Below are 27,228 nucleotides of genomic sequence, written 5' to 3'. Positions count from 1 at the left end.
AATTTAATTATATTTCTGCTGAGTTTAATGTTCCACGACTGCGCACCGAGGCTAAGGTAGACGGTGAAGATTAGATAAATGAAAATGGTGAAATAATGAAAGTGGAAGGAAACGGGAGAACCCGAAGAAAACAGACGCACACGAAGTTTCTTAATAACAAAGTCCACTTGGCATGAGCTGGGCTGGAGATTTTTAGTGCCTTGTTTTCTTTAACTCAGTTACTTTTTAAAAAACATTTATTTTATGTTTTTCAGTGAGTTTCTGAAGTCTGGTTATTTTTGTTCTAAGTTGGTTTAATTTGTCCACTTCTTCCACTTAGAATCATAACTTCAATAATAATTTTATTAGGCATTAATTTCGTTGGTTTGGCATCAGAAGCGTCCGAAGAAAATTTTCCAGAGGGGGACATCTCCATGCTATATTACGTCAGGTAGTTTTGATATTTAATATAGGTGGTTTGATATATTACGTATATATTTTCGTGTGCCAGGGCCCTCATGCTTCCCTACGGGCGCCCATGCTTAGCATATAAACTTACTCCTTTTTATTGATAACTAACATTTTAGCGCTTTTTAAAAATTATTTCTTTCCCTTTGCAGCGCTTTTTGAAGTCTGTTACTATTTAATATTTAAAAAAAATCTGCTTTTCAGAGCTTTTTCAAAAGTTAGTCAATATTTTTACAAAATAAGCTACTTAACCAACCGACATAGATACTTTTATAAAAAGGCCTTGTGTCCATCTTAAACACAAATTAAACATAAGTTTCTTACAAGGCTGTTTATATTCTTTATTCTATTATATATTTATATTTATATTTATATAGAATATTTATATAGAATAAAGAATATAAACAGCCTTGTAAGAAACTTATGTTTAATTTGTGTTTAACCAACCGACTGATTCCAGATCTTTGGCCGAAATTAAGAGATTCAAAACAAACTCAATTGGTTATTAAATGATACTCAATGTTTTTTGTTATTTTAGGAGATTAGAAATAGCTATGTAATTTACACGATAAGATTATTACTGAACGAACTTTACGTAACAGACATCCTGCGATTTCATCATTTTCTTTAGGCGTTAGAGAAATTATTGAATATTTTTGTATTAATTAATTGTAAAAATTATTGAAATATTTTTATTATAAGATAGAACCTTCCTTGGAAATAGTTGATTCTACAAGTGAAAACCACAACGAAATACGGCCAAGGCTAGTGTTGCCAGACGTCCCGGTTTTCAATGAAATAATTAACTGTCCCGAAAAAGGCTTTCGGGACGCCTGTTTGTCGCTGTTTTCGTTTTTCAGATTGAAAAAATTCAACCCACAAGAACTAGTATGTCTCACCTAAAAACGGAAGGTAGTATTTCTGACTCAAATGATGACGCAACAAAGAAAAAAAAGTATCTCTTCAATCATAAATAGGAGAGTGTGTCGTAATTGGCGCAATATGCTGGGCCTGTTAAACACAAAAATTTGGAATTCGGAATAAGGGACACCAGGGACACCTTATGTTACCTTTTCACATTCTTCACAATCCTTTGTGGGACTTCATTTGTGTTAACTGTATATAGAATGAACTGGAAAATTGTGGGTACTCACCTGGGAAAGGACCAAATAAGTTAAGAACCGTGATCTTATATATAGAGCCTGAGATTGGTGTCCCGGTTTTTCCCTTACAAAATCTGGCAACCTTAGCCAAGGGTTCCCGAGATGAGACTGCATTGCTAATATTTTTGTCTTTACGATAAAATGTTCTAAATCCCTTGAGTATACGCAACCCACCTTACTTTACTGATTATCTGGTTCCCGAATATTTTAGGATATTTTTTCATTGTGTCACAGGAAGTAATTGACTTCTTTATAATTAATTAATTATTAAAATGTTTCAAATAGTTTATACGTAAGAACTTTCCTTGGGAGTAGCTTGCTTGGTAAGTGAAAACTGCTTCGAAATATGATATAGTCCTTGATATAGTCGCAATATGATATAGTCCTTGATATAGTCGCAAACATCCTTGTATAAATACATGTACACATAGGCGCCGACTTGTAATTTTCTTTCGCTCTTCATTTATTTTCTTTTGGGTTACATCGACAATTATATATAAATACAACAGTATGTATGTAGGTACGGATTCTAAGTTACTTTATTAAACGCTATGTGCATAGGTTTTCTCGGAGTTTTCCCGTTTCCTCCCACATTTCATTCCACTAATTCTTTCAGTTATTTTAATTAATCATCTATTTCCTTTGGTCTCTAGGTCATGGATAACAGTGGGACGTCCAAGATTCCTTTACATTCGATCATATTTGAGATTGAATATGAAGATGTTAGCTTATACTTCTACAGGATACGATTTAAGAGTCTTCATCCCGGCGAAATTAAAATACCGCTAATTTTACAGTAATTATGTGATATCTTCAAATAGATAAAAGATAATAGAAATATGGAACAAGAGCGCCCTAGACAATATTATTTTACATAAGGAACCGTTATCACAACTCACTTATCTGGTTTCGATTTCGAGCCATTTTGAAAATCGGGATTTATTTTCGAGTTTCTAAACAGCTGAAAACGGAAAGTCACTAGGTGACTTGTGATAACGCTACCTCACGCAAAATAATATTGTCTAGGGCGCTCTTGTTCCATATTTCTATTATCTTTTATCTATTTGAAGATATCACATAATTACTGTAAAATTAGGGGTATTTTAATTTCGCCGGGATGAAGACTCTTAAGCAAAAATGTAAAAATGAACGACGCTACACAGGGTTATGGATGATCAAAACTTCATTTTATATATTATTTTAATTCTTTAAATCATTGGTTCCCAACTTTGTATACTAATGGCACACTTTACTTACTCCTACGATACCGTAACACACTTGTTCGATTTTTTAAAATTAATTCAGTGACGTACGCAGAGTTTCATCAAAGGGAAAAATGAAATGAAATGAATTTTTTGAGTTTTACGTCCCACGGTTATGTCGGTTAGGCTAAAGGAGACGGTGATGATGAGAGATGAATGAAATGGTTGAATGAAGAACGTTGGAGGAAACGCGAAAACCCCGAGAAAACCCACGCACTCGGTGTTTGTCTACCACAAAAATCCATCAAAGGAAAGTTGAAGCAATCAATCCCATATTCTTTCGGGACACCCATGATTTTTGTATATATATATATATATATATATATATATATATATATATATATATATATATATATATATATATATATATATATATATATATATCTTAATATAGTAAATGTTTATTTTTCCATAATATTTTGCTCAAGAGGGTTAAAACCCCGAAACCCCTTTACTTATGCCACTGATAATAGTGAAAGACTGAGTTTATGGAAGATAATGGTATACAGTGCTGAGCATTGTAGCTGCCGTTGACCGACATATTCTCTCAAAATTGATTAATTAAATTCTAAAATTTCGCGATACACCTGTTGGGAACCACTGTTTTAAATTAGGAGCAAACTTAACTCGTGACTGAGCTTTAATTTACTTATCTTCCTTTTACATCTGTTCCGTACAGTCTTTTCAATTAAACGAAGTCAGTTATCGCAGTTTATAGCTTTTTTTATCGTATTTTCTTTCTCCGTGCATATATTTAAACATTGTGTTCATTTATATAATGTTTTATTACTTTAACCTGCCGCTAAGTAATTAAAAGTTGCTCATAAAGTGTGCTGCAGTATAAAATAATATTCTCTACGGAAGAAAGTTTTCTCCACATGAAGAAAACCACCTAGTTCTGAATTTGCCCGCAAAGGCGCTGTTCACGAATATGCATTCCGCACCAGCGTTGCTCTCTGTGACATCTAGCGCCTTCTCCACGAACTTTCTTTTGTAGTTCGTTTATACGTTGACTAATTGAACTCACGAACAAGCGAAATACGATATCATTGCCAAAAATAGTTTTTAATAAATAGTCTTCCGTCTACATTTTTTATTTAAAATTTATCACAACATACATTACACTACAACAATAAATTTTCTTCCAGTTTCATAAGCAAATAAAAATTGGAATTAGGGTGAAGACAATAAGAATGTAAGCACGCAACTTTCCAGAGCTAAAGGTTATTTCATTCCCAAAATGCATATGCATACAAGAGTAAGGTGAACGTATATATGAGGCGCAAAAGTGTTGTTTTCAATATCAGACAATTTTAAAAATGGAGGATTTTACAGCGACAATTTTAAATTCATACCGTATTAGTCAATATTTCATAAACTTGTGATGCCATGGATTCTAGAAGTGGACATTTCCTTTCAATTGGAAAATCCTCCATATCCATTATCAATCTCACCAATTTCTTTCAGAAACAATGTTCCGGGGGTCGCACTTAGTATTCGGGGGGCACTGCTGATACTATTCTATTTTTTATTATACAGTATTATAGACGTATTATTTTGGTCTCCTCCGGGGAAGCACCCTCAGAGCTCCGGGGGGGGGGGACAGTGCCCCCAAAGAAACAGGTCTGGAAGAAACACTGAATCTCACCATATTTCATAAAAATAGATTAATTTTACTTGGAACATACTTATTAAAATCAAACACCAAGCAGTAGGAATCTGGGAAATCCTCTCAAAATATATACACAGCATTCTGTCAAAATCCAATAATTTACAGGAAAGTTATCATTTAAAAAATGTGGAGGTGGAGTTGAGAGTTGAATTTGAATTTAACGTCCCTTTCAGTAGCAAGGCTATATGAGACGAGCCTACTGATTACATGGAATCCGAACATGAGCTCCCGCCGGGAATCCAACCCGGGTATTCCACGCCAAAGATGCATACGCTAACGGCTTAACTGTGAAGGAGCTCTCGTGGAAGTGGAGTTGAGTTGATTTGGAGTTTAACATCTCTTTCAGCAGTGAGGCTATATGAGACGGGATCTACTGATTAACGTGGAATCCCAACCACCCGAGTTCTCGCCGGGAACCGAACCCGGTTATCCCACGCCAAAGATCGTGGAGTTAAATTAATTCTTTCATTCTAAAGCGAAGCATGGGGATGATTGTGAAAATTATCCCATATTACTTTTTTTTCATTCTTACGAAAGTTATCGTGGAACATATTTCTAATCGGGGGCGACATTAATTCTTAACTGATTTTAACTCAATGAAGTGAGAATTATCAGGAAGCCTGAAAAGAAATACTTAAAATGTTGTTTCAAAATTAAATTTTCTTTTTACAAAAAATATCGTGGATTTTAAAGGAAGGTAGGAATTTACGATAAGCTAGTTTTGGCATGATTTTTTTGTTTCTTCCTCCTCACTTTAATCAAAAGGACATCATGAAAATCAAACTTGAGGTATGTACTATCTTTCCAAATTCATATCAAACGGATTAGTCGTTTTCCCATGATGGAATAGCAAACAACAGGTAACTCAGGTTTCAATGTGGCGAAAATATATAGTTAATACTCTCCTCCACTCCCCCCTTAAAACGGAAAATTTCAAAAACGCTGGGACACGTGTCCGTTTATTTGTAATGAGTCGATGTACGGAACTTCAACTTCCGAATTTAACAGGCTAGTAAGATCCATTATTTTTCGTATAAATTAGAACCCCCGCTCCACAGGAATATGAACTTCCATAAAGTTGACACAAAACCCTCTACGAGGCAGCTGACAACTATATTCCAAAACTAATTTCAAACTGTTCAACCGTTTTCCGGTGAGTTGATCATCCACCAGATTAGCTTCATTTTTGTAACTATACTAGCCTCCGGCTAGCTGGGAACTTCACCCCTAGACCCTCGCACCTCTCATATCCCTAACATGTGTCTAATCTGAAGGGATTTCAAGATATGGCCACCTTAAAGAAATTACAAACCGCATCCTTTTGCCATTTTTTTCTCTTCTGAAGGAAACATCAAAAAACGTTGAAACACGTCTTTAATTTAAATTAAAAGCTTAAATTTTCATGCCTGTAACCTTAAGGGATTTTGAGATATGGTCATCTTATTTTCACAATTGTAACCCATCCGCCTTTTTTCTTCCTTTGTAGGAGAAATATTTTAAAAAGCTGGAACACGTCTATATTTTAAATGGACCAAATTTCGCGTCTCTAGCCTTAACGAATTTCGAGATATGACCATCCAATTATAATAACTGTAACCCCACCCTTGTCCCATGGTACCTTTTCTTCTTCCCTTCTAGGGCAAATATTAAAAGATAAAATAATTATACATGTGTTTCATAGTTTTTAAGTGAGAACATACCAAACTTAATGTCCCTAACATTTCGAGATTCCCAGATATGGCCATTTTAAGATAATTGCCCCTCCTCCCCCATCGAGTTTCCAAAAATTCTTCCTCAGTGGGACCTTACATATCCTATGCCCTGCCCAAATTTCAAGTTCCTAGCTTAAGTGGTCAGGACTTTTACAATATATAGAGACATTCGACTAGCAGAAATGGACGGTTTTGCATGGGAAGAATAATGTTTATGCACAATATTTGCAAATAAACAACTGAGCAGAATAAATAACAAAAGGTAACGCCTTCGGCATTGCCCCTGCCAGAAAATAAAGAATTACGTAGAAGAAATAAGATTCAAAAGTAAATAAGGCGTTGCTTCTGTCAATTCCCGGGCCAACTGACATGCACTCTCTTCACTAAACTTGGGCTTAAATGTCACTGGGTTCGTCACCAATCAGCTTAGCGGCCCCGAAAACTACGGATGCGACACTAACCTCGGTCATTTTGGGTATTTTATTTTTTAACCCTCCTTATCCCTCACCCCTTGCCGATGGAGGCTGAACTTTGATCTGATTTTCCGTTTAGCCTCCCTTTCAGCAGCGAAGCTATATGAGACGTGGACTACAGCTTAACTTGGGATCCGAACCACACGAGCTCCTGTCAGGAATCGAACCCGGGTCTCCAAAGCCAAAGGCGCATACGCTACCCGCTTGGACAGCAGCCTCTAAATGTCACTATTCATCTCAGTGATCTTGTAAACTGGATTCAACACTATTATCGGTCATTTTCGATAATTTTTACACGCCACCCTTCCTATCTCTTGGAAGTGTCTTACCCATATAGTAGTTTTTCCAGATTGTAAGTCAACTTGCATGTGTGCATATCAACTTCTTTTTAAAAGTGAGTTTACATACCAAATTCCACTTTCCTAACATGAGGAATTAACGAGATACTGTTTTTTTTTTTTTAATAAATTTTAAATCACCTCTTCCCTTTGGAGCCGCCTCTACCCTCCTTAGTATACAAATCAAGAAGTTCTAATAAATAGCCAACTGTCTCTTCCAGACTATGGGGTTTTCGACAAAATTACTTTGAAGAATACCAGATCAACGGTGTCGATTTATAGGGTCTATACTAGGGATGGGCAAAACAAGAAAACCGAAACCGGATCAGGTGAAAAACCGAACAATTTTTGGAGAATACCGAACCGGTTTTAAAGAAAACCGAAACCGGTTTCGAAAAATTTTCAAAAACCGAAAAACCGGTTTTTATGCCCACCACTAGTCTATACCGGAAAACACACAGTACCGTGCCCTGGGGGAGCAAGTGGGGCGACGGCCCCGGAAGCCGAAGTAAGAGGGCGCAAAATTCGGGAGATATATATATATGGAAAGAAAAAGTAACAAAAAGTGCTCAAAATCAAGAGAAAACAGGGTTTATTTTTGAAAATTTTCTTACTCTTCGGGCCAACAATGGTGGCGCTTCGCGACTAGTCTGTCGACTTCACTCATATTTACGGGGAAAAGGGGGCGCCGTCGTATACTTTCGTTCTGGGCGCTAATTTTCTACGACACGGCGCTGCCACACAGTGGGCGTATTCCATTCCCTGGGAATTCTGGGGTTACACGTTTAAAATATACCAAGATCAAGGAACAGACCTTGAAGATGCACATCATGCATGAGTCTGAGTCCAAATACAGAGGAACTATGGACTGGATTTTTGAAAGTTCCCATCTATAAAATACGGCGCCCGTCTGCACCATGACACGTCATGCGAAATTCATGGTAGTAAATCACTCTTCTCTAATTTCCTGACTCCATAGACACGCCAGAAAAGTGTCATGATAGCACATTTTAGTTCACAGGTAATCACGGACAAATGGATCTTTACCATTAAGAAATTCTTGATTACCCAAAATGACTGTATATATGCAACAATGTCCTACGAAGCCACTGTGATCATTCTCATAGTGCATCCCGCTACGGAGAGATGTGGTAAGAAGTCTCATATCACGGAATCAGGAAACTCTACTTCTGCGAAACTGGAGTGAAAATACGTGTTGTGAGCTACCAGTCGGATATTCTGACACCTGTTGTTCAACCCTTCAGTCCTACCCTCTTTGTCAAATTCGACTGAGTGTGTGACTGCAAGCTTCGGACTTTTTGAATAACTTGTCGCTTATTCACCTGTATATTCGCAATAAATCTCAGTGCCGAACACACTCATACTCGTGCATACTACCTACCGATATGTACAGATAGTCACCGCGTTGTATCAATTCGACAAACGTAAATTCCCACTTAGGTAACTAGTTTCTGAAATTAATAAAATTTACATCTGAAGTAAGTAGCAGTATTAAACTTCTAAATTCCATTTTGAGAGCCATCTAGTGACTGAGGTATGAACTATGTGCATTTTTTTTTCATACTTGGTTTCGACAAATATCTTAGGTTACTATAAATTTTCGACTTACGTAAATATCTACTTGCACGAAGAGTCATGAAGCTTAGTGATGTAAGTCGAGGATTGTTGGTTTATCAAAATTTTTCTCTCATTTCTATTAAAACTTTTAACCAAATTCTAACGCTTATACATTGTGCATGCTATAAACAGAGGTTGGGAACTGTTGTTATACTATGATCATGTAATTTATATGCCCCCTTCTCCAGTGGTGCTATTCTAATCTTTAACACAAGGTTTTCTCTTTGTCTCTCGATATCCTATCCTAACTACATATAAAACTATATGAGCTGACAAATTATTGATCACTTCCTGTAGGACTGCAATGATTAAATTTTGCATGATTGTATTTGGTCTAGGAATTAATTCGTGCGGGTGGACAAGAGATGGCGCAACGAACGGAGCGTCCCACAGTTCCGTGTATCCACACATGTGTTGCAAACCCCTGTCATCGCGTATCGTTCGTAGTATAGGGCAGTGGATTAAAGCGTCAACACACCAGTTTGTAGTTAAGTGAACATGGCGCAATTTGTGCCTGATAAAGTGTTTTTGCGGGGTGTCCTGCTGCATTACTTTAACATGCAGAAAAGTGCGACTGAAAGTCATCGTATTTTGGTGGAAGTGTATGGTGACCATGCTCTAGCTGAGCGAACGTGTCAGAAGTGGTTTGCACGGTTTAGAAGTGGTGATTTCGGCTTGGCAGACCAAGAGCGAGCTGGACAGCCAAAAAAATTTCAAGACGAAGAATTGACAGCATTGCTCGAGCAGGATTCGTGTCAAACGCAGGAACAACTTGCAGCAGCATTGGGCGTTGATCAAACAACAGTCTCCAAACGCTTGAAAGCCATGGGAATGATTCAAAAGATGTCACATTGGGTTCCACATGAATTGAAAGACAGAGACGTTGAAAGACGAAAAACCATTTGCGAATTGCTGCTTCAACGACAGAGCAGAAAGTGGTTTCTACATCGAATTATTACGGGTGATGAGAAGTGGATCCATTACGAGAACCCTAAACGAAAAAAGGCCTGGGTGAAACCAGGTGAACCAGGTCCATCACAACCAAAACGAGATATTCACTGTGCAAAGGTTATGCTGTGCATATGGTGGGATATGAAAGGTGTGGTGTACTATGAGCTGCTGCAACCGGGTGAAACTATGAATGGAGAACGTTATCGACGACAATTAATGCGTTTGAAGCAAGCTCTGGCCAGAACACGACCAGAATGGGAGAACAGACATGATAAACTTATTGTTCAACATGATAACGCTCGCCCACATGTCGCAAAACCGGTCAAAACCTATTTAGAAAATGTCGGATGGGAAGTTTTACCCCACCCGCCGTATTCACCAGACGTTGCTCCTTCGGACTACTACTTGTTCGATTGCATGAACAACGATTTGATTGGACAGCGGTTTACTTCTTCAGAAGATATCGAAACATGGGTCTCTGACTGGATCGCTTCCAAGGATGAGGACTTCTTTCGCCACGGAATCCGTACATTGCCTGACAGATGGGCGAAAGTGGTGGCTAGCGATGGACAATATTTTTCTTAAGGTATTTATGTATTTTGTGTTTGTACTACAGCTTCAATGTGTGCGTACCAACCGCACGAATTAATTCCTAGACCAAATAGCTTTTCGAAACTAACCCACAGGAAAATTACCAAAAGTGAATATTTTTAATTTTTAGAAGGTCTAAAGAGGGGATGAAGAATTTCCCTGGTATTTAAATGGACTTTTTTTGGACATATAATCTCATGTTTTAGGTACTTAGAAGTGGAACAAAAACTCGAAATTCGGTATGCTTGTACGTTTTCGTTAGCGTTACCTAAGTGAATCATCAGAAATAAAAATTTCCAACCGTAGTGTGGTTTTATGGGGAACTGAAAAATCTTTCCCACGTTATTTATATGGGACGTCTTCTACACCCCAAAATGTTTAAGCACTTCCGGCAGGATTAGAATGATGAACTTTGGCATGATTGTAGCCTTCGAGAACTAACCGACAGGAAAATTGCCAAAAGTGAATATTTTTAATTTTTCAGAGGTCCAAAGGGGGATGAAGAAATTCCCATGCTATTAAAATGGGCGTTTTCTTGGGATACAAAATCTTATCTTTTAGACAGTTGAAATAGGGAAAGAAACGATAGAATTGTGGGTTCAAGAGGTGCGAGGCCATAGGCCGAACAAAGACAGTGTGTGGAGGGCAAAGCCCCTGCTAGCCAAAGGCTAGTATATTATATATATATATATATATATATATATATATATATATATAGATAGATAGATAGATAGATAGATAGATAGATAGATAGATAGATAGATAGAGATAGATAGATAGATAGATAGATAGATAGATAGATAGATAGATAGATAGAGAGAGAGAGAGAGAGAGAGAGAGAGAGAGAGAGAAGATGGATAAATATAATTCTTTTAGAAAACAAAGAATGCAAGATGGTGTGACGAAATTTATGCAGCACTGCAATTATCTTGGAAGCGAGTTGTCCAAGATGGACTGTTGTCAGAAAGTATTGGAAAATCCTTCATCTAGCAATGAATCGACAGTTGTTGATAATGGTGTTTCAAATATAAATAACCCTGATCATTTCACTCATATGATTCTAGTTCTCATTCTTGATATCTCATGCATGCGCGTGTATTTGTGTTTAAGTGTGGGTATAAGAAACGGTTCCGCGAACTTAAAATATATTAACAAATGGTTCTAGCGAACCGGCTGAATAGCACCACTGCCCTTGTCTACGGTTTCAAAAGCATTATAAATAGTAAGTCGGATTTTAGCAACGGTTTTCTTTAATACTTTTTTTTTTTTTTTTTTTTTTTTACACCAAAAAGTTATGACAAATTTATCGTAGATGTTTCATTTATTATAGTATGAGATTAGCAGTAACAACTGATTCTTTTTCCTTCTTAATTTTTGAGCCCAATAATATTCTAAATATTTCTTTAAAAAAAGTAACTCGCTTCAATACTTCTCAAAATATTATTTAAAGATATAATAACCGTTGCACGAAACTTTTTATTCATTTATGAACATTCCGTAATAACATCAGTTTCTTCTCGTCTTTTTTCTCCTCTGCTGTAGATTCTAGTAGTACTGTACTTCGAAATATATTATTTTCCAAAAATACAGTTCCCTTTCTTCACTACTACGAATATGGGCAGTCAGATGCGTTTACAGGTGATTATGTATCACAAAACAAACCATGAATACATTAAATCGCTCTTAATACATTGAATCATCAGAAACAGCGTGTCTTCACAAGTAGTGTACAGAATACAGTGAAAACATATACAATATAGAATATCTCCACATGTGGTAGACCATATATTCATCAAGAAAGTTCGAACAAATTCACTGTAAACAGATTAGAATGGTTTTTATAATTTCAAATTGAACAAACTGATACTTCCCACTTCTTCGCAGTTAGACACTTCTGTCGTTCATTATCCTATAGGGCTTTCTTTTCCTTTTGCGTTTAAATAATCTTCAATACATTCCAAATTCAATATAAATCGAATTGTTGTCCAAAGTGTTTCCAAGATTTTTTTTCTTATTCCTTAGAGAAAATTTGTGCCAGGGCACGGCAGCTACAAGGATCATTTTCTTTTCTCTTGTTTTCCAAAACAGTGAAGTATGTTTTAAAGCATCTAGAGACGATCAGGGTTTATTAAAAACATGACAGCACAAAGGTGTAAACAGTTGAATTGTCAACCGTGTTGCAAGGGCTCCAATAGTTCTTATAAGAGCCTCTTAAAACTTTATCGATTTCCTAGAGTACGTTTGTTTTATCTTGGCACGCTTTCCGCCTAAAGGATGTCTCAGTCTGCAACGCGTTTTTGCCACGCCACGAACAAGTTGAGAGTTATAATACGCTAGAAAACGTCAAAACGCCACACCACTCACAAACCACTGTAACACACTTGTTCGCGTGTGGCAACTAAGCATTACAAATACCCGCCAAATAGCAATAACCTCATTTGATGGGCTGGCTGACAACTAACGTCATCTACACGACAAAGCCAATAAGACATCTACAGGATTAAATCGTTCACGTGAGTACTAGCAGAAGATCTTTAAATGCCAAGTGCACTGGCGGGAAGTGTGCCAAGATAAAACAAACATACTCTAGTCTGCCGTCGAACCTGTGAAGCAACAGAGTAGTCGCCGCCACCATGATCTTTTCCTCCGTATGTGTTGAGTTGATTTTGAGTTTAACGTCCCGTTCAGCAGCGAGGCTATATGAGACGTGGACCTACTGATTAACGTGGAATCCGAACCACATAGCTCCCGCCGGGAATCGAACCCGGGTCTCCACGCCAAAGGCGCATACGCTAACCGCTTAGCCACGGAGAAGCTCCCCTCCGTATGTGTGTTATGGTTACAGAAGAATCGAATATGATTCCATCGAACTTTGACTCTGGAATATCACTTACCGACTCATTCTCTGAGACATCGCTTCTATAATCAGAAGCTATTGTGGTGAGTGAATTTCTACAATGTATTATTTGTTCAGGCATTGTGTTTACGAAATCAAGTTCTTCATCGGCACATAATAACGTGGCCGCGCCGCTGTCATTATCTTCATTGGATTCGGAGAAAGCATCTGCTGGAACATATCTGATAGAAGGCTCCTTATGCAACATCACAAAGTTTCGTACATCAGTGCGATGGCAACATACACTTTACACACATATCGTTAACTGAGAACCAGGTTACGGAGTAAGCTCGCAACGTGTAAATAAAAACACGTGTAACCACTTCTTCATCGTACTTGAATGAATAAATTATATTCCCATTGGAGTCATGGCTTTGATATTCTGTGCAACAACGGTCACAACTGATTCCTAGCGTTATCAATGAACGGAAATCTTATTTGTTTTGAAAACAGCGTAAGAAAAGAAGTCTTGAAGTAATCAGTCATTTTTAAAATCGGACTTTTTCTGTTCTGCGTCTGACTAGATAACTTTTGTTCGCCGCACTGAATATTCCAGCTCTTAGTAACGACAACAGCGAACACAAGAATCGAAAATCTAGTTTTATCAACAATGACTTAGGTATAATACAAACAAGAACAGGAAAAATTAAAAATCAAACATTTTTGATAATTTTTGGTATACTGAGAACAGTTAAGCGCAAAATTGTTGAGCTTTATGTATGTAGTATATTTTTGTATGTGAATGCTCTTTCCGAAAGCAAGTTTTATATTTGTTTGGATTGATGCTTAGCGTTCCTTTCATCAATGAGGTTCTATGAAGCATGCATCACTGTTATCAGTACGTGCAGTACAGTGCCTTGGGCGGGGGAGAGCGACGGGAACGACAAAATTCGGGAGAAAGAGAAGAAAAATTACTTGGAATATATGTATGGGGGCGCCGTCGTATACTCTTGCTTCAGGTGCTGATTTTCCACGGCACGGCATTGCATTCAAGTTGGGAGTTGGAACAGGCACAAAGTACTACAGAATAATTGTACTGGGCTCAAAGTGCCACACAAGATTGCACATGCTCCATTTTAAATGATGATGTTATAAATCTGTGCAAAGATGTATCAAGGAGTTCCGCGGTGATTGTGAAAGTGTGAACACCTCCGATAGTGAGCTGCTGAAGAGAAAGTGGTTAAAGTGAAAAATATTCATCATACATCATCTACACTAATCACATTTAAACACGAAAACATTTATACACATTTACAATTACTTTACACGCATTCATTTCATCTATATTTCACTTTATCCAATATTTTCACCCCGATCATCTGGGTAACTGGCCCTCTTCTTCCCGCTGGAACTCCTTCCCGATTTAGACCATATTCATACCTAACTAAGACTTTGTAATTTTACCTGGATTCAACTAATTGCTTCTTTATTTACCTTATCCTACTTAACTAACAATTTATAATTAAAAACATATTTAATACTATATGTAACAGGGAATACGACTAGGAAGTCGACCAGAAAAATGCAAATGGCGGTTTACGCCATTTGCAAAATTAGTTACAATAACAATACAAACATTTCAATTTACACATTTTTAGCATACTTGGCTAATCAAGCTGATGCTCCTATTAAAAACACCGATAATTGGTGAAAAAGACAAGACAAGACAAGATATATCAAACATTCTCTGGACTTTCCTGTATATTCACTTCGTTGGAAGAATCTCTAATTATATTAAGATGTATTATGTGGGTAGGTTTGATCTCTTTTGGCAATTGAAGTAATCAATATGGAATATGGAAATATCGCAAAATAAAGGATTCAATACGTATCAGTGCATTTATGTGTAGAAGTTGTATGGACGCTCTATGTCTAACTCTATGGTACGGAACATAATTAATAGATTTATACAAACTTTCTCATACTTGGTTTCAGTTGAAGCAATTCTCTTCCTCTTTACTTATATTAAACAATACAGGTTATGTTTAGCAGAAGGGATTCAGAAGCACGTAGAAAACATAAAATTCACAGGAGAAATGGATGATGCAAGTACTTAGACCTAACATAACGTAACCAAATCTAACCTAACCAAACATAAACTAACCTAAGCTAACCTGAACTAACCTATACTAACCCAATATTAGTAGAAATAAGCGAAATTCCAATATTTTTTGGAAAAATTATGCTGGACCCCTACACTAACATTAACATACACTAACCTAAACTCACCTAATGTGAACAGAAATTATCAAAATTGTAATTTTTTTTAAGAAACACTTGCTGGACCCCTTCTGCTAAACATTAGCCAACTACACTACTATTGGCGCAGTCACGTTTTATGATATACTAACAATTCATCGATCAGAGCCCAAAGTTTCTTACAGATTGGTATGAAAATTCAATGTATGACTGCAAGTAACCTTTTGACAGTTATTGTTAAATACCATCGTAGGTATGATTGCAGGAAATATAGGTGCGTATCCTAATTTTCCTTCTTTAAGAACTTTCTTGTAAGCCTATAAATTGAAACACTACCTGAATGGAAGACACCTTTTCAAAAAAGATGGTATGAAGTTTTCTTCTCGCATCACTGTACGTATTATCGATTTTGAACTTACAAGATATGCCTCATAGTGCTTCCTGTTGACCAAAACAGCTCTTCGACTGAGGCTACTAACGAAATAATTGTCTTTTTAACTAATGATAGGTTATTCTTCCTTTCAGTATAAAAACACGTGCACCAGTATTTTTTTTTTTTTTTTTTTTTTACCCTTTTTCTCGACATCATCTTGCTGTAGACCGGATGTCGATTTACTTGTCTCGCTGCAAATCACGTAATTAATATAATTACTATTAACTGTCAGGTAATTATCTAATGCGCGTGTGCGTGAGTGAACGTATCCCAACGATTTGAAAACAAATACAATTATATATCGTGAAGCATTTTTTTAAAGGATTTTTACACAACAAAAGACATCATTTTGTCTAATAAGAGGGCACAATCATAACCTAAGCTGAAAGTCACATACCGGTACATAAAAAGTCACTAATTTTCAACATTAAAGCACAACTGATGAAGTTAACGTATACCAAGCTAAGAAGTTCTCGTACTTGCGATTTCCTAGCTACAGCATCTTTGGGTATTTTTGGTATGATTGTGAAGTATTTCATAATATATCGATTATTATTTTCAAATACCAAAATATTGGTATCGAAAAACAACTAATTACATAGCCACACACACACACACAAAAAAAAAAAAAAATTAGAAAGTTCTGTGTAGCGGAAACCAGGATATGGATTCCATATATTTTGTTACACAGAATCCAAATTTCGAAACCCCCAGAAAGATCGATCGTGTCATTTTTTTTTACGGGTAAAAAACTTTAGCGATATTGGATTGGGAGGATACATGTAATAACACAGCCATACAAAAAATAAATAAGTAAATAAAATAAAGTTTTGTGCAGCAGATCCGGTGAACCCCACGCACCGAAGTTGAACGCTCTATCACTGAGCCACCGTGGCCCTGAAAGAATGTAAAATATTAATATTTAGGTAAACCGCAAACTAGGTACTGTGTAATTTCCTGGCGTTTCTCGAGCCATGTTTATTAGAATTGTTTTCTTTCATCTGATAAATTATATTATATATATATAAAGATTACATCCCGAAGTTTGGTTCACCAAATTTCTAAACATACTGCATACAAAGTATTACGAAGTTTTCGGAACTCTTCTTCCGAAGTAAAAACATTCCCAAGATGTGGATTTCTTTCTGAAAAATGTAGTCAGTCATATTTTATAGTAGTAAATGGAACATTGAAAAATATGAACAAAATCAGAGAAGTATTTCTGAGAAAACTTTCCGAAAAGGACTCACTCCCAAGAGTAAACTACCTCCTCTGGACTTTTCCCGAAGAAAGAAAAAAAAAATCTTTACATTGCATATTATAAGATTGTTAGTGAAATATTCATGAAATATAAACAAAATCGTTAGAGCAGTTTTCAAGAAAGCAGCTATTCACTCTCCAGTTATCTACCTTTTACTTTTTTCTGTGTGTGGGGGAGGGGGGAGGCTAGTACGAATATTTGAAAAAAAGAGAGAAAAAAGTGAGTCTTACACAAATCTTAAGTTTAATTGAGAGATTGAGACCCCCGAACAGACGAACGCACTTACAAGTAACTTTTTGTACATGTCGGCTCCATGTAAACATGCAAATTTGTTGACATCTTGAATTTCTTTTTCATCACGAGGTTAAAGGATATTGAGAAGCAGCAATTCAGAATGGGGTTAGACAAGGGTGCCTGTTCTCACCAATTTTGTTTAATCCCTACACTGAAGAAGTTATAACAGAAATCTATGATATTCACACCATGGCAATAGAATAGGCAGAAAACACACACGCTTAAATTTGCGGACCATATTGTAATGTTGGCAGACACTGAGAAGAGAGACATGTCTAAACGGTATGCAACAGCTACTTAGCAACAAATTCAACATGAAGATTAACATAAACAAAACGTAACTTATGAGATGCGTTAGAAAACAAACAAGAAATATGAAGATCAAAGTAGGAGATAACTTGGTGAAAGAAGTGCAGGAATTCTCTTAGTTAGGGAGTAAAATAACGAGCGATAACATGCAAACAAGGTGTAAGATTCAGAAATCTCAGGTGAAGAAGGTATTTGAAGACAAAACAGAAGCTTCTAACCGGAAGCATCGGCATAAAACTGAAGAAAATGCTGATGAATGCATGTGTGTGAACTGTGGCAATGTAGGATGTGAGACTTGGACACAAGAAGAAGAGGAAAAAGGGAAAATGAAAGCCTTTCAAAAATGTGGTGATATAGAAGAAAGGTGAAAAGTAGATGAACGGACAAGATATCAAATGAGAGAGTATTGGAAACGAAGGAAAAAAAGCAGTATATTGAAGAATATTTCGAAAGACGAGATAGGATGATTGGGCACATTATGAGACATGGAGGAATCTTGTTAGTAGCTATGGAGGGAATTGCAGAGGGAAAAATACCTAGAGGAAGGCTACGATTGAAATATACGGAACAAATAATACAAGATATAGGGAAGAAAAGCTACGAAGAAATGGAAAGTTTGGCCCAGGATAGGGAAGGTGGAAAGCCACATCAAACCAATCGAGAGATTGCTTACCTAAGATACTGATTATCACACTATTCTCCTACACAAAATTACAAAACCTCTACAGCGGAAATCAAACTTTGAAACTATCCCTGATAAGTGAAATTAATCATTTTTGAGTCACAAGTTATTCGAAAGATGAGTGTAAAACAATAAAGGGAGCACTAACTAGAAAAATAAACAAACTAGAAAAATAAATAAACAAACTTGAGAATCATTTCGTTGTTTCAATTAGAATATAGTGTAGTAAACTCGCTCTATCTTGTTAAAATTGCAGAAAAATCTCCCAACACGAAATTCGTTCAAAACTATATAATACCACTAAGTAACATCGCCTTTATTTAAACTAAAACCGGCAATTTAAAAAAAAATTGATAATGGGCCGTATTTAATTCAAACTTAGATATCGAACACAAGTTTATTTCTCTTGAACATTGTACTGAAAATCATAGTTAAAATCGTGGGCAAATCGAGATTTTGGATAATTCAAAACAGAGTACTGGAATTTGTTAGTGTTTGCAACTAGAATGCAGTTTTAACTGGTTTACAGTTAGAGACAGTCGTAGAAATGACTAACAAAATCAATCCATTTAATGAGGAGATGAAAAGACAGGATGTACAGTCCGCAGTAAAAAAAACTGCAACATGAATATGTAAGTTTAGTGTGAAACTACGCCCAACAGCGCAGGGAATCAACATAACGCTAAGTGGCACGAATCACGTCAGGAGAAACCTCGACGTCCTCAACTGCACACTTATTTTGAAGTAAAAGACTTCGTCGTTTCACAATCAACTTACATGCTCATGTTGCAGGTTTTTTGCTGCGGACTGTACCAAACTCAACTGAAGCTTCGAAAATGGTTAAACATTTGTTGAATGTAAACTAAACATTACTAATGTCATATTTCACGTAATAAACGGAACAACAATTTGTTGGCACTGTAAAAACAATCACATAAAAACTAATATCACGAACTTTTTTAAGCGAAAACAGATAATTAACGTTGTTATTATTCATGTATGAGGTATTCAGTGCATGTGGTTCTGCACTTAAATGCGTTTTCTATGTATATGAAGCATAATTTACATGCAAGTGAATGTCGATTGTTTGCGGTATTGAATCACGCATATAATATACTGCCTTATATACAGTCTTACTGCGTGTTACTTATTACATACCATAGATTTCTTTGCTTGATTTTAGGTATTGAAAAATATATATTACTGATATTCTGTACAATAACCGATATGGTAGGCAATATAAAAAAATGGTTGGGAAAAAGTAAAACAGCTTCTACTAAACACACTCCACAATAACGTTGGCAGCATGGAAAGAGCACCACGAAAAAATGAATAAGATGCAGGAGTACAGAAGGAAAAACATGGACATCAAAGAATACAGAAGGCTCAATAATGAATTGACGAGAGACGGACAAAGCCAAAGAGAAGTATATGGAACAGATATGTGAAGAAATAATGGAACTTAGGAACCGGTTTCAGACTCGGGTCCGAAAACCCTGTTCCGAAATCGGATCTTAGGAACCTGTTCCAGATCTGGATCCGAAAACCCACTTCCAGAACCAGATCTTAGAACCGGTTCCAGACCTGATCCGAAAACTGTTCCGGAACTGGACCTTAGGAAGCGGTTCCAGACCTGGATTCAAAAGCCCCCTTAAGACCCGTAAATGAGGCACAAAGTTCACCTTCAAAACACTGCAAAGAGGACCACGTGTTTGTGTCCTCCCCACCCAGACCCGCTTGTCCCCCTAGAAAAAAAATGTTGGTCCACCAGTGGGTGTTTAGTCAAATGAGTTTGCCAGTTTGCCTGTTTAGCCAATGAGTTTGCCAATACCCAGTTTCTTTAGCCAAATTAGACAAGCGGCTGCCGCGCCGCCTGGGCGCCTGCCTGTTGCTTCCACCATTTCATCTAGCACACTGTTCACAGCCTGCCAGAAGATTGGGTTTAGCGTAGGAATGGCCATAAAGTTCCGGTTCCAGCGGATGAACCAGTTCTTGGAAATCCGGTTTTCAGAACCGGTTCCAGACCTAGATTCGAAAAACCCGGTTCCGGAACCGGTTCCAGAACTGGATCCGAAAACCCGGTTCCGGGCCTGGATCTTCTAGAACCGGATCCGTTCAGAGCCGAAAACCGGTTCCACCAGGAACCGGTTCTGGCCATCCCTAGTTCGGAATCGAAGATCAAAAAGGTCATCGTAGTCCATGACCATTAAAAGTTCAGAGACTTGGATATTATGGAAGTTAAGGAAATATTTAGAAAGCTTCAAAATGTGATGGAGGAAGATGGAGAAGATAAAAATGGGCGAAAAGAGTAACAAACGAATACGTTTTAAAACGAGTAGTAGCGAAGAGCACGCTTTTAGCCAGTATCTTTCGTAGGAAGGACAACTGGATTACACATCTTGCGAAGAAATTGTCTTCTTCATACCGTCATAAACGGACGAATGGTACCGAAACAAGAAGTAGGAAGAACAAGAACACAACTGATCGATGATTTGAAAAATAGAAGAAAATATTGGGAGTTAAAAGAGGAAGCTGACAATCGAGAAACGTGGAAGAAACCCCAACGTAATAAGACCCCGTTAGTCTCAGGACCTGCGGACAGGCAATATTCGTAATTATTTCGAATTTTGGATAATTTTAATTTTTTGGCCCCCTCCCCCTTGGACTTTGGGGGGGGGGCAAAATTAAATTTAAAAAAATAAAATTAAAGAGTTCGCTATAGGTGTATTTCACTTACCTTTCTGCAATGCTGGCGCCACTCATGCTTTCTGCGTCCCTGTGCTCCAACTCGGTCAGAGGCTGTGTATGACTGCGTTGCCAAACAGCTTTTGACCTCACACTTTTCTTGTCTCCATTCTTCTGTTTACCATCGGCCTCCTTAGTCTCCTGACTATTCGCAGCAGTGGACACAGAACCGTGACTGCGGCTTTTTAACAGCCCAGTTGCCTGACTTTCCGAATGACTTGACCTGAAAGAAGCAAAAGAAATAATTTAATTAGAATGGCTAATATCGTTAATTACATATATTAACAGGATTACAAATGCAGCCCGATTATCATAATAATATGAGAACAACTCCGTTTATGCGTAAGGCTAATTCCTTATAACTGAATATTGTTGCTTGCTGCTGTTGCAAGCATTGGCTGATAGTCTTCTTTAAAAAAAACTGATTTCCTGTCCAAGTCTGGACACATAAAATGTATTTTTTAATTGTAAAATTTGGCGATACACCCTATGAGAAAGACAGTAATACTCAATCGTTAACGAAAACAGTTCTACTTTATCCAGATTTAAACAAAAATGAAAATATATACAGCAACGTATTTTCTGTTGATATATTGAAAATTCGTACATCTTTTTAAAACAGGCACTAAAAATAATTAGTTTCATTTATGTATGTGTACATACACACTTCGCATTTTATTTCCACTAACTATGCTTGTTCACTTCACTATGCAAAAACGAAGTTTAGTTACTTTTTAAATAATTTTACCAAGAAAATCACATTTTCATATTTGAACACATTTTACACCTATTTCTTTTTGAGGTCTCTCGTGGCTATATGATTATCGTACGCATTTTACATGCGAGACCACGATTCGATTCCCGGTGGGGATTTTGTAAGAGTCTGATCACACGTTAAGTTCTCGGTTCACGTCTCATATAGCCTCGCTGCTGAACTGGGCGCTGCTAAACCCCAAATCAACCAACCACTTGTTTCTTTTCCCCTCATCCACCTGCTCGAAATTAATTTATCCTGAGTGGTTAGCTAACCCACATAACACCTAATCACGCAGGGTTACAGTATCACGCAGGAAAAAATAGGGCCAGGAAATAAGCATGTATATTTAGTACATGGATTGATTCTATTATACAACTATTGTCAACAAGTTACCAGCTTACTAATAGAGGCTTCAAAATTTCTACTAGTATAGAATAGAATTTTCCAAAAACGTTTGACTCACGACGTTAATATATCAACATCAAAAAGTTGTAGAAACCAAAATATCTTTAGGTTTTAGGATCATTCTGATATTAAAACAAGATTCCACACAAACATTTATTTGCGTTTTATCATACCAATATGTCACTTGTCAAAAACACAGCAAATGAAAGCAAAATATTGCTATACACCGAAAATATTCGCATAACTACGTGCTCATCCGCATTATGCATACAAATTGAAAACTGTATATACAGGAGGCTTCAAATCTCTTGTAACATTGTCACAATGTGAATAATTCTCATGACATCACCTTGTACCAACATATTCACCGTATTCATCCATATTATGGAGGGAAAGAAATGATTACACCTTTAGGGAATTTCTGACATCATTATCTACTTCCTTAAGGATGGTTTTACTGAGATAATCATACGAATCATCTTTATTTTCAGAAAATGAAACGAAATAACTTTTACCTTAAATTTTGCTTGTATCATTACTTTTATAAATACTATATCTCGTTCCCTTTTCTTTTGTTTGTAACTTCAGAACTCACTGAGGAAATAAAAAGTTTGTTTTTAATGTAAAACAAATATTCAAATAGGTAGATCATTTTCAGATAGATCAACAAGACCATGAAATAACGTTGATTTATTTTTAAACAGAATATTGAGTTTCAAATAGAATGAATTAGGAACCTATTCAAAGATTACAAATTCATTCTTACCTGAAGTGTGTTGGATTTAAAACTATTTTCAACTGTCTACGTTTTAGAGAGACAATGAAATTTGGAAAGAATAATGTAACTCTAAATCTTTTTTTTTTTTTTTTTTTTTTTGATAAGACTGCCTATTTAAAAAAATTAGGAACGAGTTCGCTATTTTGAGTGGACAAGAGGGACGGAACAATATATTCTATATTTTATATGAACAAAACTGTTAGTTTCTTTGTTACGGAACTTGAAAAGCTCTGCGTACATACTTGAACTGTTTATCATTTCGGATGATCACGAACAGAAATTCAATACAGTACACCAAAAGTGAATCCACTCCATTGTGTTATTTTGTGAGTACCTGTAATCTCGGATAAACAAGTTAATTCGGATATGGTTCAGTAGTTTACAGCGAATAAAGTTCTCCCCAAAGCAATGAATTTCTATAAATATTATACAATAGTTTACCATCTGATATTGATATTTTTGAATCTGAGAATCATTTCAGAAGAAATTAATGTCTTTGTAAATATGATACCTACTATATATATATATATACAGTGAAACCTGTCTTTAGCGGAATCGAGCGGGACTTACAAAAGTTTCCGTTAAAGTCAGGTTTCCGCTTAGTGGAGGTAGACCTTTCCTTTCTTTTTTTTTTAATACATGCTTATAAAGGGGCATACTGAGGAAATATATTGCTGTACGTACATTGTTCGATTACAGTACTTCTTTCTTCTACGAATAAATTACACATACACATACACACACACACAAATGAATACAAAATATGCTATGCACACGTTTTCTTTATTTTTCTAATAGCCAAGCAGGGCTTTCCGTTTACATTGCTGCTTGACTTTTCGCATACACTTTAGCCTGACAAATTATACTAAGTGAATCAGAACCATTTTTTCGTAAGGCAAGTTTTTGCAGTTCCTTGAAAGTTCTGAGAGAATCTTGATATGTATTTATTCTACACTCTTCTCTGAACTCGGTATCTTATTCCTCTTCTTCCTCTATCTCGTTTACTTCTTTCCAATATTTCGTATGATTCTTGATTAAGTTGCGGGGATTAAGGACAATTTGTGGGGGTTAATATGAGTAGTGGTTGGGGAAGGTCAACACTATCCAGAAATATTTAACAAAAGAACGAACATTTTATCGCAGACAATATAATATATATGTCTCACAGAATGTCTAAACATCTTCTAAACACTGTAGTCCGGAACTCAGAATTTTCCGTTAAATGTTTATTTTCCTTTCCGTTGTCCGCGTAAGACAGTTTCCGCTTAATGAAGGGAGTTTTACACGTTTTGTTCTCCAAAGTTCATGGGACCGTGAAATATTTCCGTTTAAGACAGTTTTCCGTTTAATAAAGGGTCCGTTGAAGACAGGTTTTACTGTATATATATATATATATATATATATATATATATATATATATATATATATATATATATATATATATATATATATATATATATATATATATATATATAAAGGCCATTGACATTGAATCTAAATGGGAATGACTTGAAGGATTTGTGGTCGCCTATTCTTTTATTCCATGTTACATCAACAGGAGTGTTTTTGTAGTGCAGAACAACATATGGGCCTCATTCCTTGAAGCATTTTATCATTTACACTCAGACGGGAAGACATAAACTTACAAATGAGAGACGCTCATCCCCTTTCATTTTTTTTTTTTTTTTTTTCCATTTGCGAGCTTCGTTTACCATACAACACAGCTGCTTTCTATATCGCAAAAAGGAAGATAACAGAACAAACGCAAAGTGGCCGCTCTGGATGCCTTTACTGAACGGGGAAGCTTATCGAACAACCACTTACGAACACTTCTAGAAAATCACTTTGAAAAATAATAAAAAGAAAAGATCTTGAAAGGAATTAGATTTTCACATTCTTCCAACACTGGTTTTGTAAGATACGCCTAGCACACAAAAAGGAACATGGTAGATCGTTTACCCACGGACGTGTTGTTAGCAGTATTTAAAGTGACATCAGATGAGGTGACGGTAAGGAACAAATATGACCACAAAGCAGTAATTTTAGACCATCACTACTCCTGACATTTTTGCACCATTTTTGACGTGAAAATCCATAGAAAAACACAAACACACACACAGAGAGAGAGAGAGAGAGAGAGAAACTAATATTTTAATGTTTTACTTCCAACTATCATCGGCCTAACAAATAAATATTTATAAAATGATTTTGCTTCAGAATATCGGCTATCTAAATGTGCAAGAATAAGGATGGTACATTTACTTAAATATTACATTTACAATAATAACACAGTAATGTAACGCGGCCTAATATATGCCCATATGCTTTTGCGTCTCGTTTTCAAGGCTTTGTAGGCACTCTAGTCTCGCCTCTGGTATTTAATGATTCTTTCCATTCCAATCTCATTTTCAAAAGCTTCTTCTGGTCTCGTCTCATGGTCAACACTAATTTTCTTACAATTGTAAACACAGAAGTCCACACAATGTGAAAAGATTAATTTCGATTTAAAAAAAAAAAAAAAAAAAGAGTCTCAGCAATGCCAGAGGCGGATCCAGGTTAAACATTTTTGGCGGGCGGTACGGTAGTTAGAATTTTTTGAGGGGTTGGGGGTAGAATTGCTCGCACAAATGCTGAAAAAAATCAGGAGCACAAATTCTGACATTGAATAGAGTGATAGGGAACTGTTATTTACTTTCAAAGCAACAGCAACAAAATCTTTGATAATACAAAAATATATTTGATGACTCAATGCTAACGTCGTACTTATTTCTGTGTACTTTTTTTAAACACAAATTATATTTTTACCGGTATGCCATACCGGCCGATTTTCTAACTTTCGGATGCATAACCGGCTCATACCGGATCACTTTCAGCACTGGTTGTTAGTACTTCGAATCCCAGGAGATTTATATTATTACTGGAAGAATATCCGTTCTTCGCACGGAGAGAATACGTTTCATTTTGGATATAAAGGGATGAATTTGGATAGGAAGTTTCATTGCTCGTTTCAGCGACCCCGATAACTATGGATTCGACACTAATTTCGGTCATTTTCGATCATTTTTATATATCTCCCCCCCTCCCCAAGTTGCAGGGCTGAATTTGGATTTAACAGGCATCTAAAGCATCACTGTTCATCTCAGCGACCCAGAAAATTACGGATCCGACACTAAAAATCAGTCATTTTTAAATATCTCGCCCCTCTTCTAAGTTGCACCGTCAAAGTAAAATGATAAAAAACATCTCAGGCCCGAAATTAGTTGATACGCTACAGCTGAGTTGAGTTAAATAACTTAAGGTATGGTGCAGGTTTCTACCCCTTGCGACCCTATACTTTCCAACTTCATTGCCCATTGATGATGATGTGCCTGAATTACTTATAATAGTTTGACTGGGACATCTCGAACAAATCATGTAAATAAATTAAGTACTGAATGCTTCCAAAAATTCTAAAAAATTCCCCATAACAATACCCACAGCCACTATCGGATCCTTATATTAGGAGCTTTTCATTACTAAAAGAATTTGCTACAACCCACACAGTACATTTTTCAATGTGACATCCAATCATTCGATATACAACTGCAAACAAATAACTTCTTTTTTTTTTTTTTAACTTTAATATAACCTGTAATACAAGTTACTAAGACTATAGTTTACTTTTGCTGTACTTGACAATTATCGGAAAATCAAGAAACTAGTTTACAACTTCTTTGCAATATCAATTAAAGAAGAAAAATACCTTTTAATTTTTAGAACAAGTTTATCTGGATCACTTCACTAAATGCAATTTCTCCTGTTTTTTACACTACCATGTTTTTGAGGCCAGTAATCCATTGCAAATAGCTCGTCTGCCTCTTGGTTTTTCACTAATTTCATCCACGATTTGGTGTAAGTTGTTCTACCTAAGTAAGTTATTCATTTCCTTAACTTTCAAATATATAAAGTCTACTAGTTTAGTCCAAAGCGACGCAATTACACGAAGTAAATTTGATCCTTGTCTGATTTTTTATTATTTACAAATTATATGACATCAAGATTTCTGTCTACACCAATATGCGAAATCTATAAGGACAAAATAACGTAAGTTTTCAAGAAAAATGCACAGCGGTAGAGCGTTCACCTTTAGTGTGCGGGGTCACTGGTTCGTTCCCAGCTCACGTTAACTGGGCTTTGTGGAGGGCAAACAGCGTATACGTGGGTTTTCTCAGGCTTCTCTCGT

At 36.4% G+C, this 27,228-nt stretch overlaps 1 protein-coding gene across 5 annotated transcripts in view; it reads right to left on the bottom strand.

The window, feature by feature from the left end:
* LOC145675643 (uncharacterized) overlaps window positions 1-27,228 on the bottom strand; it is an 898,816-nt gene that overhangs the window by 119,468 nt on the left and 752,120 nt on the right. For all 5 annotated transcript variants that reach the window (XM_081746197.1, XM_081746201.1, XM_081746200.1 and 2 more), the window contains one exon: window positions 21,059-21,289. In XM_081746197.1, the coding sequence (XP_081602323.1) occupies window positions 21,059-21,289 (231 nt within the window). The remainder of the gene's footprint in view (window positions 1-21,058; window positions 21,290-27,228) is intronic.

The sequence above is a fragment of the Thermobia domestica genome, chromosome 18 (genome assembly GCF_964235325.1).
Source record: "Thermobia domestica chromosome 18, izTheDome1.hap1.1, whole genome shotgun sequence".
Classification (NCBI taxonomy): Eukaryota; Metazoa; Arthropoda; class Insecta; order Zygentoma; family Lepismatidae; genus Thermobia; species Thermobia domestica.
Note: the sequence above shows the minus strand (reverse complement) of the source record. Positions and strands in the feature narration are given on the sequence as shown.